The sequence below is a fragment of the Lontra canadensis genome, unplaced genomic scaffold (genome assembly GCF_010015895.1).
Source record: "Lontra canadensis isolate GAN:19392208 unplaced genomic scaffold, GSC_riverotter_1.0 scaffold42, whole genome shotgun sequence".
NCBI lineage: Eukaryota > Metazoa > Chordata > Mammalia > Carnivora > Mustelidae > Lontra > Lontra canadensis.
The window spans coordinates 15,969,281-15,983,253 of NW_022631036.1; the positions used below are offsets into that span (position 1 = coordinate 15,969,281).

At 34.9% G+C, this 13,973-nt stretch overlaps 1 protein-coding gene across 2 annotated transcripts in view; it reads right to left on the reverse strand.

The window, feature by feature from the left end:
- The window catches only part of SRP54 (signal recognition particle 54), a 40,947-nt gene that overhangs the window by 13,284 nt on the left and 13,690 nt on the right, over positions 1-13,973 (reverse strand). For both annotated transcript variants that reach the window (XM_032871278.1, XM_032871279.1), the window contains exons 3-11: positions 13,269-13,360; positions 12,235-12,319; positions 8,879-8,983; positions 7,277-7,343; positions 7,139-7,196; positions 3,304-3,454; positions 1,351-1,499; positions 903-1,003; positions 313-399 (exon numbers count right to left, since the gene is read on the reverse strand). In XM_032871278.1, the coding sequence (XP_032727169.1) occupies positions 313-399; positions 903-1,003; positions 1,351-1,499; positions 3,304-3,454; positions 7,139-7,196; positions 7,277-7,343; positions 8,879-8,983; positions 12,235-12,319; positions 13,269-13,360 (895 nt within the window). The remainder of the gene's footprint in view (positions 1-312; positions 400-902; positions 1,004-1,350; positions 1,500-3,303; positions 3,455-7,138; positions 7,197-7,276; positions 7,344-8,878; positions 8,984-12,234; positions 12,320-13,268; positions 13,361-13,973) is intronic.

Here is a 13,973-nt window from a genome sequence, read left to right on the forward strand (position 1 = left end):
AACAAAAAAATTTTTTAATTTATAAGTAAACAGATTAGAAAAATGTTCCAACTTACATTTAACCTGTTCTACTTCAAGAAACCCAATGAAAACCTTAATTTTAACCTTAAGGCAATTTGATTACAAGGAAGAAAACAAAAACACTCAATTCTACAATTGTTCACGTATCTGAGATTTTAAATGATTTGCATATAATAAACATTTGATGAACTGTAATAATAGATTTATCATTTCAAACAAATTAACAGTAGCTTTATCAAAAAGAAATCATGGAAAGACATCTGAGAGCAAATGCTTTTGCTTCTCATATACCGTGTTTCAACTTCTCTATAAGTGCTTCATTGTCATCCAACTTCAATTCATTGACTTTATCTATCAGTCCTTCAATGTCGCCCATACCTACAAGACCCAAAAAAAGAAAAATTAACAATAATATATGCTTTACATTATAAAAAAAAATACATGCCCCCAGATAATACTCCTGTGAGAGAGTAGGGCAGATGTTCCTACTATACTTTACAGATGAGAAAACTGAACCTTCAGAGGTTAAATGACAAAGCAGGGACTCTAGCCCAAGGTTTTATTCCAATTCCATGCTCTCTATTACCTGGTACAAAAAGTTTTACTGCCATTCCCCCTGCTATTACCAAAACTACATATTTTTGTATTGTGCTCTAAAACTTTTCCAAAGAACTTTCCATCTAATAGCTCATTCTACCACTCTCACCACAAGAAGCAGAAAACCATCATCCTTACTTTTTACAGGTGAGGAAGATAAATTGTAGAAGGCGATGATTTTCCTAAACTAGTCAATGAAAGGGTGGGATTAAAATCCGATTATCTGTCCTAAAGATCCATGCTATTTCTTGGAGACTTCTCTATATCCCCACCACTGTACATACCAAGAAGCTTGCTGATGAAAGGCTGTGTTTTGAAAGGTTCAAAGTCATCTATGTGTTCCCCTGTACCGATGAAAATAATTGGACTTTTTGTGGCAGCAACACTGCAAAGAAAAAGAAAACAAAAGATGATCTCAAAAAGGCAAACAAATTTCTAGCAGATACCAAAGTAATTAGACAAAAGTACACAGTTCCAAGTTTTTCACTTGTTAAAACAGAACAGTATCAGAAAGACTCAAAAATTCTGTTTCTATTTAAACTTCTTTTACAGACCATATTTTGGTCCACTACTGGAATATATCCTATTTTTTAAAAAGTTTTTAAGTTGGAGTATATATTAAAATATATTTTAAATGATCAATAAGAAAGCCATAAATACACACACACACACACACACACACAAACACCATATAAGCCCAAGACACAGGACAATAGCATTAATGACACTTACGCACTGAGTGCACCACCTCCTTTTGCATGGCCATCAAGTTTTGTCACTATAACTGAGGCTACATCTACTTTATCTTTAAAAGCCTTTGCCTGGGCTTCACAAGCCTGCCCAATGGAGGCATCCATCACATAAACAATGTTATCAGGTTGCTAGAAAATTTAAAGAAAGATACATATTTTTACCTCTCTTAAGCAAATGTCATCATTAGAAGCTACACAAACACACTTCTTATAAATAATTATTCATTAAATTAATAAATATTAATTGAGGGAATACTGTACTATGTATTAGGCACCATTTAGGTCCTGAGACTAAGAGATAAACAAGAAAAATCCTTGTCCTTGTGAGACTTATATTCTAGTCAGAAGAGACAGATAATAAATGGGCAAGTCAACATTTCAGATGTACAACAATGAAAATGGGATAGAGAGTATCAGTTTTGAGGTGTGGGAGACTTCTTTAGGTAGGGCAGCCAGCAGGGATCTCTCCAGAGATAACATCTGAGATGAGGCCAGAATAAAGAGGGAAGAAGTTATGCAAAAATCTGGAGGAATCACATTCTAGGCAAAGGGAATACTAAAAGTAAGAGGAAAAAAGTAGAAAAGTATGCACTAAAACCAAAATGAGTGAAACACGTGAGGTTATTTCCCTTAGTTCGGCTCAACTAGGTTAAAATAATGGCACGGTTAAAAAGAAACTTGTTGGCATTAACCATTAGCCAAAGAATTACTGCCAACTTCTCAACAGCAAAACAAGGGTTCATGGGCAAAATACATTCTACAAATGTATTTTGTATACCTAAGTTATTTCCATCACAGTTTTAAAGAGACTAAACGATCATTAACATTTTTAAATGCTTCATTTTGAAAATCTTTCAAAATTCGTCTGAAGTAAATGTCCCAATTTAATTTAAATAATTTACAGTAAGAAAAGTCAATAAAAGGGGTGCCTGAGTGGCTCAGTCGGTTAAGCGTCTGCCTTCAGCTCAGGTCGCGGTCCCAGGGTCCTGGGATAGGTCCTCGCATTGGGCTCTCTGCTCAGCAGGAGTCTGTTTCTCCCTCTCCTTCTGCCTCTGACCCCGATTATGCTGTCCCTCTCTCTTACTCTCTCTCTCAAATAAATAAATAAAATCCGGGGCGTCTGGGTGGCTCAGTGGGTTAGAGCCTCTGCCTTCGGCTCAGGTCATGATCCCAGGGTCCTGGAACCCAGCCCCGCATCAGGCTCTCTGCTCGGTGGGGAGCCTGCTTCCCTTCCTCTCTCTCTGCCTGCCTCTCTGCCTATTTGTGATTTCTGTCTGTCGGATAAATAAATAAAATCTTTTAAATAAATAAATAAATAAATTTTTAAAATCTTAAAAAAAAAAAATTCAGTAGATGGGGTACCTGGGTGGCTTAGAACCTTCAGTTCAGGTCATGATCCTGGAGTTCTGGGATTAAGCCCCATGTCAGGCTCCCTTAGACAGGAGTCTGCTTCTCCCTTTTCTTCTACCTCTCCCCCTGCTTCTTCTCTCTCTCACTTCCTCTCTCTCTCAAATAAATAAAATTAAAAAAAAAAAACAGAGAGAGAGAGACTGTCCTAGTAACAGAGGCTATAAAGCCGAATAAAGCATTCTTAAAAAAAAATTTCAACAGAGATTAAAGGACAATTCTCAATTTTTGTTTCTTGTTTTTCTTATATATACAGTAAGATGATTGACAAAGGACAATTTTTTTGATACATACTCAGGAAAATTTCATATCTAGTGTAGAGAAGATTAAATCCTTACCATACAGATACACACACCGAACACAGAAATAAATTACTTGGAATCTACTGTACAGACAAAAAATAATTTATATGGATCTTAAACTCAATCAGGGGTTATACTTAAATTAACCAAATCCTTACAGTGTTGTTAAATTCAAAGTTATGGGCACCTGGGTGGCTCAGTGGGTTAAATTCAAAGTTACTTACTATAGCATTAGCAACTTGAAGCATTTCTTCAAACAAAGAGTCTTCCTGTTTATGGCGACCACTTGTATCAACAATAATAATTTCAAAATTTTCATTTTTGAATTTCTCCACTCCTTCAGAGGCAATGATAACAGGATCCATTTCTGTATAGCTATTTAACAAGGAAAAGTGATTTAATGACAACTGCAGAACAAAACTTTCAAATATTAATAATTTGGCAATTGCTGATATACCTTTATTCAGAAAAAGTCATAATGATCACAATTTCAATTTAGAAGTATAAAATCTAATAAATATTAAAAACAGCAAACAAAACAATAAAAAATAAAAATAAAGATAGCAAACCACTCCTAGAGGAGCACAGAGCAATCGTTTTCCAATTACAAAATTCTATGTGATTCTGCTTCATGTCTTATCTTGAATGAGTTGTGCTTCCCTCTAATACTTTTTATATTTCCTTTAATAAGTTATTATTTTACATATGCTTTCCCATTTAACACCCTTTTGTAAGCATTTTATAAAACCATTAAATATTCCGGAGTGCCTGGGTGGTTCAGTCGTTAAGCGTCTGCCTTCGGCTCAGGTCATGATCCCAGGGTCCTGGGATCGAGCCCCACATTGGGCTCCCTGCTTGGCAGGGAAACTGCTTCTCCCTCTCCCGCTCCCCCTACTTGTGTTACCCCTCTCACTCTCTCTCTCTGTCAAATAAATAAATAAAATCTTTTTAAAAAAACATTAAATATTCTTGTAAAACATGACTTTTAGGCTGTATAACATTCTATCATATGGTTATACTATCATTTATTAAATAAATGCCCTACTGTTGGTCATTTGAAATATTTCCAATTTCTTAGTATTAAAAATATAGCCAATATATAAAGAGATCATAATGCTGTTTCTTTGAAATTGTTATGACATACTCTTACACCTTGAATTTGAATCAAATGATCTGATAATTAAGGCATTTGATTTCTTTTTTGTTAAATTTGATGGGAGTTCTGTGGGCTTCCAGGATTTGGAAGTCTGTTTCCTTCCCCAGGTTAGAAAAGTTTTCAACTATTATTTCCTACAACAAATAATCTGCCCCCGTTTCTCTCTCTTCTTCTGGGACTCCTACAATATGAATGTTATTATATTTAATGGGTACGCTTTTGGTTTCTAAAAGGAAAATGTCTTCCATATAAGTTTAATTTCATTCCTAATATAACCACAGTCCTGATATAACCACATTTTCACAATCCTCAAATATCTTTTCTACCTGAAAATCAAGAAACGAGATCCCATTTTAATCTGTACCGTTTTCAGAAGGAACAACATTTTACACAGATCAATACTGTCAAATGAAAAGACATGTTAAAAAAAAGTTTTCCCCCTACATTAAGAATAAAAAATCAGGTAGGAAGGCATTTAATAAGAAAATACGTGAGTTTTAAATGAAGAAAATTGCTATATTTAAGGACATAAAATTTTAAAGCAAAAATGACATAGAAAGTTCTCAAACTCAACAGAACAAATATAGTAAAGGTGTCAGCTCTCCACTAAGTTAATTGGTTTCAATGTAGTTCCAATCAAACTTTAGGGAGATTTTTGAACTTAATGAGTAATTTTAAAATTTAATCTAGGAAAATAAACAGGTGAGAATATTGAAAAAAAAAAAAAGAGATTACCATTACCAGCTATTTTTAAATGGTAAAAACAATTAAAATTTATAAATGTACAAAGAAACATATCATATACAAGTATACAATGGAACTGCAATGATGTCATAAAAAAGAATTACCTTAAACAGTATATGGTCTATTCCAGAATTATTAAGATCCCATTTTTTAAATAAATGTGTTAACGAAGTATAATACATTTATATGGAAAAGTTGCACAAACTGTAAACTCAGTGAATTTTCACAAAGCAAACACCCAGATCAAGAAACAACAGAACCAGCACCACACTCCCTCCCAAGAGTAGTCACAATCTTGTCAGTAAGATCCCATTTGTAATCAACTCTATAGTAGTCTACAGATACACAGTAAGACACACCATTTTAAGTGTTCATTTTGATGAGTTTTGACAAATTTACATATAACCATTATCACAACAAAGTACAAAAGCCGTATAGACGCCATTTCAATTTAAAATTATCTAACTATATCTGTGTATTCATTTGTACTAACATTGAAAAACAGCACAAGGGGGCGCCTGGGTGGCTCAGTGGGTTAAAGCCTCTGCCTTCAGCCCAGGTCATGATCCTGGGGTCCTGGGATCAAGACCCGCCTCAGGCTCTCTGCTCAGCAGAGAGACCCTCTCTCTGCCTGCCTCTCTGCCTACTTGTGATCTCTGTCTGTCAAATAAATAAATAAAATCTTAAAAAAAAAAAGAAAAAGAAAAACAGCACAAGTGGATGTGCTAAAAACTGGGAAGTGAAACTGTTAGTGCTTTCACTTCTTCAAAAATTTTAAGCAATATAGATTTTTAAAAAAATACAGAACAAATGATAATATAACAAACAGTTCTGTATATATCCCCCCCAAAATAGATGCTTAATATGTAAACTGAACAGCAGAGATGCAGTTCAAATTCTTCCTCAGTCCCACATCCTTCAGTCCTCCCGGAGGAAACAACGATCACTAATATTTTACTCCATATGTGTATTATGTTTCTTAAATTTACATGAGCAAAGGAGAAATTATTTAATTAATGGTATGGAGAATACTGTTTAAAAATGCTCTGGCTTTGGCCAATAGTTAATTATCAGCTAAATTATTTACAAATTTTGAACCCTAAGGATATAACTATATTATCCCTTGATACTTTCTTACCGCTTGATTTTTAAATCTATTATTAGAAATAGTTCTTATCCTAAAAATAAAATTCCAAACATTATTCTCTAATCTACCTATTAGAAATCATAAAACCTGAGAGAAAAAAAATTTTAAATAAAGAATATTGGATAAGCCGAAGTTCATTAGCATTTCTGGCTAGCCAAAAAGGAGAGGGCAGTGACTAACAAAATGATATCATTCATTAAATTACCTCCAATTTTAGCTTGTTTTAACTTTCTAAGAAACCAATTATATGAATAATGTTAAGAAAAATGCTACCCCCTGAAAAAGTCCTAAATTCAATCTAGACTTAGTTCTTTTCATTAATCATTCTAACATGTATAAACTCGTAACTGAACTATTCTATCAAATGAAAGACTGCAATGATGAGACTCTCTCTCTGAGATAATTATAAATTCTAAGCTATTTTAGGATGATCAAACACAAGCTTTTTAAAATTATGTACTAAAGAAAAGACAGAATTCCCCAGTGTGTTTAATCCAGGAATGCTTCAGATAGGTCTTAAAAGAAACAGTAGGAATAGGGAACCAAGTGAGAAAGCATACAAGGCAGGATGGTAAGCACAGGCAGATTGTAAACTAAACAATGTCCACTTTGATCTATCAGGCTGGATCAGAACAGTCATGTTATCATAATAAAAGATAACAATTTATTAATTATATCCCCACTTTGTTCTAAGAAGATCAAAACTTTTTTTAAAAGATTTTTATTTATTTATTTGACAGAGAGTGAGATCACAAGCAGGCAGAGAGGCAGGCAGAGAGAGAGAGGGGGAAGCAGGCTCCCCACTGAGCAGAGAGTCCGATGCGGGGCTTGATCCCAGGACCCTGAGACCATGACCTGAGCTGAAGACAGAAGCTTAACCCACTGAGCCACCCAGGTGCCCCGAAGATTCAAACTTCTAAGTAAATATTAAAATGTGACCAGGTAGCATAAAATAAAAGCTCAGACAAGATGAGACACATGAGGGAGTACCAAAAGAAAAACCAGAACCCACCTTCCATAGAATGGAATTCTTGCTTTGGTAGCATTCTGTTTTAGTTGGTCAAAAGCACCTATAAGATAAAGAGTTAATGAGTCCTAAAACTTGAAAATAAAAATTTCAGAGAACAGTTTTCAAATTTCAACACATTACCTGCTCTGAATGTGTCTGCACATATCAAACAGGTCTTCCAACCTTTCCTCTGGTAATAATATGCTAACTGGGAAAAGAACATTTAAAAAATAGAGTATAAATAACAATGAATTATACACACAATTTTTTCTGTTTACCCTTGTTATTTAAAGATTAAAGTAAAACTCCTCATATTCTCCTGAAAGTAATATTATTACATTAAGTTTTTGTTTGAAATTCCAGTCAGTCAACATACAGTGCAATATTGGTTTCAGGGGTACAATATAGTGATTCCACGTGTCCATACAGTACCTGGTGCTCATCATAGCAAATACACTCCTTAATCCCCATCACCTGTGTCACCCATCCCCCCCACCCACCTCCCCTCTGGTAACCAGCAGTTTGCTCTCTATAATTAAGGGTCTGTTTCTTGGTTTGTGTCTCTCTCTCTTTTCTACCCCCTTTGTTTGTTTCGTTTTTTTTTAATTCCACATATGAGGGGCACCTAGGTGGCTCAGTCAGTTAAGCATCTGCCTTCAGTTCAGGTCAGGATTCCAGGGTCCTAGGATCTAGCCCCATATTGGGCTCCCTGCTTGGTGGGAAGTCTGCTTCTCCCTCTCCCACTCCCCCTGCTTGTGTTCCTTCTCTCACTGTGTCTCCCTGTCAAAAAAATAAAATACAAAATCTTTAAAAAGAATTAGTAAATTCCACATATGAGTGAAATCACATGGTATTTGTCTTTCTCTGACTTATTTCACTTAGCATAATATTCCATCCATGTCATAGCAAATGGCAAGATTTCATTCTTTTTATGGCTGAATAATATTCCATTGTGTGTCTGTGTGTGTCACACACAGGCAGAGCCTGACACGGGGCTCAATCTCATGACCCTGAGATCATGACCTGAGCAGAAATCCAGAGTTGGACACTCAGCCAACTGAGCCACCCAGGTTCCCCTATTATTACATTACTGAATACAGCAAATTTGCTAACAAGTTTAAATTCTAACTGCCATCCAGTAACATTCAAAGGATATAAAATGATCAAGCAATACATGACCATAGTGAAAAATGTTACTTAATGTTAATTAATAAAAACAAACAATAACATAACCCTCTAAGAAATAATCCCCTTCTCTTTTTTCTAGACTATAACATAACTTAGGCTTGTGAAACAAAATCTGGTAACAAACCTGAGGCACCCAATTCTGGAGAAAGAGGTGGTATAATGAATTAAAAATTAGTAGAAGGATATGTAAAATGAAGATCTAGATTATGCTGGGTGGGACACTGTACAAAGGGAGCTTTGAACCATGGGAAATAAGGTAAACTTTCCATGTTCTCTTCTCCAAAAATTATATCCTCACTTCCTTAAAGGGTAGGCCAGTCTCTTTGGTAAAAGAAACAGCATAGTTATAGAAAAGTCTTCCATTCTTAAAAAAACAACCACAAGCGAGATTCTGGGATTCCTTCTTATTGTAAAAAAGGCTATTACAAAAATGTAATAATATACTGAGTAACAGAAAACTGTAAAGCAACAATATTAGCCCGGTTTTAACATAAAACTTGATTTATACAAACATCTGTTCTCCATGACTCTTTTTTAAGACTAAGTATAATTTACCTTTGAACACGTTGTTGTTTTACCACTCCCTTGCAATCCAACAAACATGATCACATTCTGTTTTCCTTTAGTGGGTGTCCATGCTTTAACTCCAGGGTCTACAAGCTAGGTATCAAAAATAAAATTAAAATAAAATCAGGTTAACATAGGCTTATGTTCAAAACCCCTCTCTCCACAAATTCTAAATTGTAAAAATAATTTAAAGATATTTTAGTATAAGAGGCAACAATAATCCTACCATTCCAATACAAATTTACTATTTCCCTTTGTACACACATAGTGAAATTTAAGAACATAAAATAATTCACTGCAAAGTCATAAGCAAACCTATACTCCCAAACCAATTCAGAGAAAGGATCTCAAGACATTTTTTTTAGAATAAGCTGGAATGTGAACAGTGAGACCAAGTTAGAGCCAAAGGAGCAATCTGCATCAGCAGTACAGAAATATAAAAATATATGTGCAGGCTGCATATGAACTTTTAAATTGCTAGTAATGACATTAAAGAAAATGAAAATAAGTGATAATAATTTTAATACTTTATTTAGTCCAATATATTAAAATGCTATCATTTCAACATATAATCTACATTTAAAAATTAACGAGATATATTATATTCCTTTTCCCCATACGAGGTCTTCAAATTTGGCATCTTTTTCATACTTATAACACATCTCAATGTGGACTAACTACATTACAAGTGCTCAGTAACTACACGGGGCTAGTTGCTGCCATATTGGGACACCTATCTTCATGTTCAGTTTAATAAATGTTTATGTATGAGCAAAATTACAAATTGCATGTGAAAGATTTTCCAGGTCAGTCAGATGTCAAATTTTCCAATGCCAAAGACCTACTGTTCTATGAAGTTGTTACATTTAGAGCCAGTAAAAAATAATCGCCAATTTCATGAGTCAGTGGGAAATTAAGGTTCGCATATGGACAGCCCCCAAATGATATACATGAGTCCATTTAAAAAAAAAATTCCTTTGCAAGTCAGTTGTTGAGAGCTGGAAGCATGTATCTCCACATCATAATAAAGCCATAATTGCAGATAATGCCCTAGATCAGAGACTGGCAAACTATGTGTGAGTAAAGTTTTTATGGAACATCGCCATGCCCATTCATTTACTGCTTTTGTGCTACAGCAGCAGAGTGGGATAGCTGCAACAGAAATCATATGGCCCACAAAGCCTAAACTATCTAGCCCTTAAGAAAAAGTTTGCAAAACCCATATGAGACAATACCATAAGGTCACACGGTCTGTATTATACCTGAATTTCAAGGAAAGCCATGTGGTAGCAAAGGCAGGAAAAGAGAACACATTTTGTTATCTCTTTCCCAGGCACAGGCCTAGCTTTAAGGAAACTTCTGAAATAGGCACAATCGATCTTAAACATATTCACTCTCCTTCCCTCTAGATCCTTTCAGATACTCACACTACCCTACATTCACCCCGGTCTCCGTATCTCACAGCAGAAGCACTCAGCTCTCTATGAATCTATATTTGGAACATGTGTGTTTTAGTGACTAATTATTTTCTAAATCTAACTTCTATTCCTCCTGCACCCTAAAACAGCAGTACTTTTCAGTCTCAGGATTCCTTTATAATTATAGTAGTTTTTTAAAGTTAGTTGCCATGTAGAATCTGAAACCATATAAACTCCACACTCCATTCCATTAAAATCTGTTATTCTATCTTGCACTTTGAATGCAACTTTGAATGCAACTGGTGCATGATTTTATAACATCACATATTAGTCACTGACAAATTTCATTACACAACAAGAAAATTTATTATATCAATACTGATCGCATCAGAAATGTACTGGGATCCTGTCAAACTCATGGTGGAGATACAAGTTTCTAGTTTTCTTTTTTTTTTTTAAGATTTTATTTATTTATTTGACAGAGAGAGATCACAAGTAGACAGAGAGGCAGGCAGTGGTGGGGAGGGGAGGCAGGCTCCTTGCTGAGCAGAGAGCCTGATACGGGGCTCAATCCCAGGACCCTGAGATCATGACCTGAGCCGAAGGCAGAGGTTTAACCCACTGAGCCACCCAAGCGCCCCAAGTTTCTAGTTTTCACTGGAAAGCTCAAATTATTCACTGGCCACAATATAGTTATTTATTTGCCTTAAAGTGACAGGCTCACTTTACTTGAAAATCTTATTCAAGTCTGAATTACCACAGATTACCTGTCTGTTGTTTGTTCACGTAAAAACAGTGTTTTATGAAAGCAGCAGCTAGCTCAGCTTGCACTCAAATAATCATACGTGTCTCTTCCTCAAAACCACCATCAAATTTTAGTATACAGCAAAAAAGCTTTCTATGTACTTCCCATTTCATGCCACAAAATCGTACAAAGATGTATATACTCAGAGGTTAAGATTTAATACAACTAATAACTTCTACTGCTCCATCAAGGGCATTCTTTTTTTTAGGGGTACAGTCTGTGATATCAAGAGCATTCTTAAGTAAAACAGCTTCACACCCCTCCCACAACAAGTGTGTAGTAGTAAAAAGTATAATGACTACTAGTATAGTTTGGTACTCCGACCTTAATTCATGCTAGGGAATTTTACCCACCATTGCTTTTGAACTACTGGCACAAATATCAAACAATACAAAAGGCAAATAATGTCTTAGTATTGTTATGAAAAGTTTTGACCTTGTTTTGCACATCATTGCTCTAGACCATATGCTTCTGAGTATAGGGACCAGTCTAATTTATCTCTATCAGCAGCATCTGACATATTGCCGAGAATAAAGAAGGTACTCAAAAAATGCTTCTTAACAAAGCAGTTAATGCACCAGAATTGCCTACAGATGCCAAACCCTAAAAATAGAAATTTTCACAAACCCCGCACTGACCTCGGGGCTAGATGAAAAGCAAACTGGAAATAAAATGAGGAGTCCTACAAGGAGTTTGGCGATCAGACCTGTGTCGGCCACTTACTAAGTGTCTCATTTTTCTCAACTGCAAACTGATAAGTATGACTGGATAAAGTCTCTGAGCTCTTTAAGGTCTGATTTTCTTTTTTTATTAAATAGTCTATAAGACTACATGAAATGATACAACCATCTGAGATACTAGACTTTTTCTGAGTATCAATCAATCAGGAACAGTACTGGCCTTTCATATCTATACTCAGAACTTTGTATTCAGAAAACTCTATAATAAAAATAGGCCCCTTTAGAAAAGTTAATAATCCTTCAATTAATATTTTTAATAGAGGAATATTCTATAAAAACATTAAAAAATATTCTGAAACAGTACTCCTATTTGCGGTGCTAATGTATTTTTACCCACTGGAGTCCATGGAGAATCATATAGCACAATCCTGATACTTTTACCTTCACAAGTTCTTTAAATACAGCGTGCTGAATCATTTTTCTTTTGTTAAGACCAGATGCCATCTCTTCAAGATCAATAGCAGACCTTCATGATGATGGTTTTTGTGGGGAGGAGAGAGAAAAGCCAGATAAGACACTCTGAAAAAAAGTTTCTACTCAAAAAAAAAGTAAAAATATTCAATCATTCACATTAATAGTCTTCTGATTAATGTGTAAAATTACTACAGATTCATAAGTCTATGGAAGAATTTACCATGAAATATTAGACATAAGACCATGGTTAGTTTTTCAAGGCTTTCTTTTGAAAAGTCAAAATATCAATTTGTCCTCATATCACTGCAAAGTAATTTTATTTTTACAGCATATATACTTTATACATCTTCACACATAGCAGAGAATAGGATTATTTTCTCTAGTTCTAAATACTTAAATGCCAGTAGTTCTACATTTATTACCCAATCTAACAATATGAAAAGAAGAAATGGCCTGAACATGACAAGGGCTAGCAGTCCAAGAGTTAACTGAGGTGCCTGTATTATTCTATATGGCCGGCCCCAGTCAGTGCCTCTCCCAAAGAACACAGTAACCGAGAAGACACACATTACTCCTTCATTCAAATACAGGCAGGAAAACCAAGAGGAGAACAAGAATGAATACAATTCTCCAACAATGAAAGAGGCTGATTAATGTCATCTTAAGCCTGAAGAGTATAAAATGGCACCACTTTTCTATGAAGAATTGTTAAAAGGCTTTTATATTAAAATATTATATTGCATAAGATTGAATCCATCCAAATAAAGGAGTAGTAAAATGGAAAGAAATCCATAATTAAATGAAAGCCACATGTAGTTTATTCTTTGAAACATCATTATGGAAACACACTATCAAGGCAGTCTTGCAACATATGAGTTCTGTTCTTTTCAAATGCTGTACGGCAGAAATGTTTCATGATATAGCAGACTTTTCTAGTTAGCTCTTCATCCCAGTAAACTAAATTTAGTTTGCCTGGTTTTTACCTGATTAATTTAACTTACTTTACATTTTCTCTTAGTTGCTTCACTAGTTTAATATTAACATCTGCTTCCAATAATGCTGTACATACTTCTTTTAGCATAGCATTTAATACCTGCAAATAAATAAATACATAAAAATTTAGCACTCCTAGTGTGTCATTTCAAGCACATAAAAACAACGGCTGCTTGGTCATCATATACTACCATAGCTTAATAAAAACAATACTACACTGTTAGAGAAAAAAAAAGTATTCTCAGTTAGCCTCAGAGAGGTAATCTTAGCAAATGTCTAATCATTTTGTCAAAATAAGATATTCCATTTAGTTGAAATCTTGCCATTTGCAATGATGTGGATGGAACTAGAGGGTTTTACACTAAGCGAAATAAGTTAATCAGAGAAAGACAATTATCACATGATCTCACTGATAACATGGAATTTAAGAGATAAGGCAGAGGATCATGGGGAAGAAGGAAAAATGAAACAAGATGAAACCAGAGAGGGAGACAAACCATAAGATACTCTTAATGATAGGAAACAAATTGAGGGTTGCCAGGTTGGAGGTGATGGGGAGACTGGGTGATGGACACTGGGGAGGGTACGCATTGTGGTTGAGCTCTGGGTGTTGTGTAAGACTGATGAATCACAGACCTGTACCTCTGAAACACATAATGTATTATATGTTAATTTTTTAAAAAAGATATTCCATTTAGCTTTATTCAACCAAG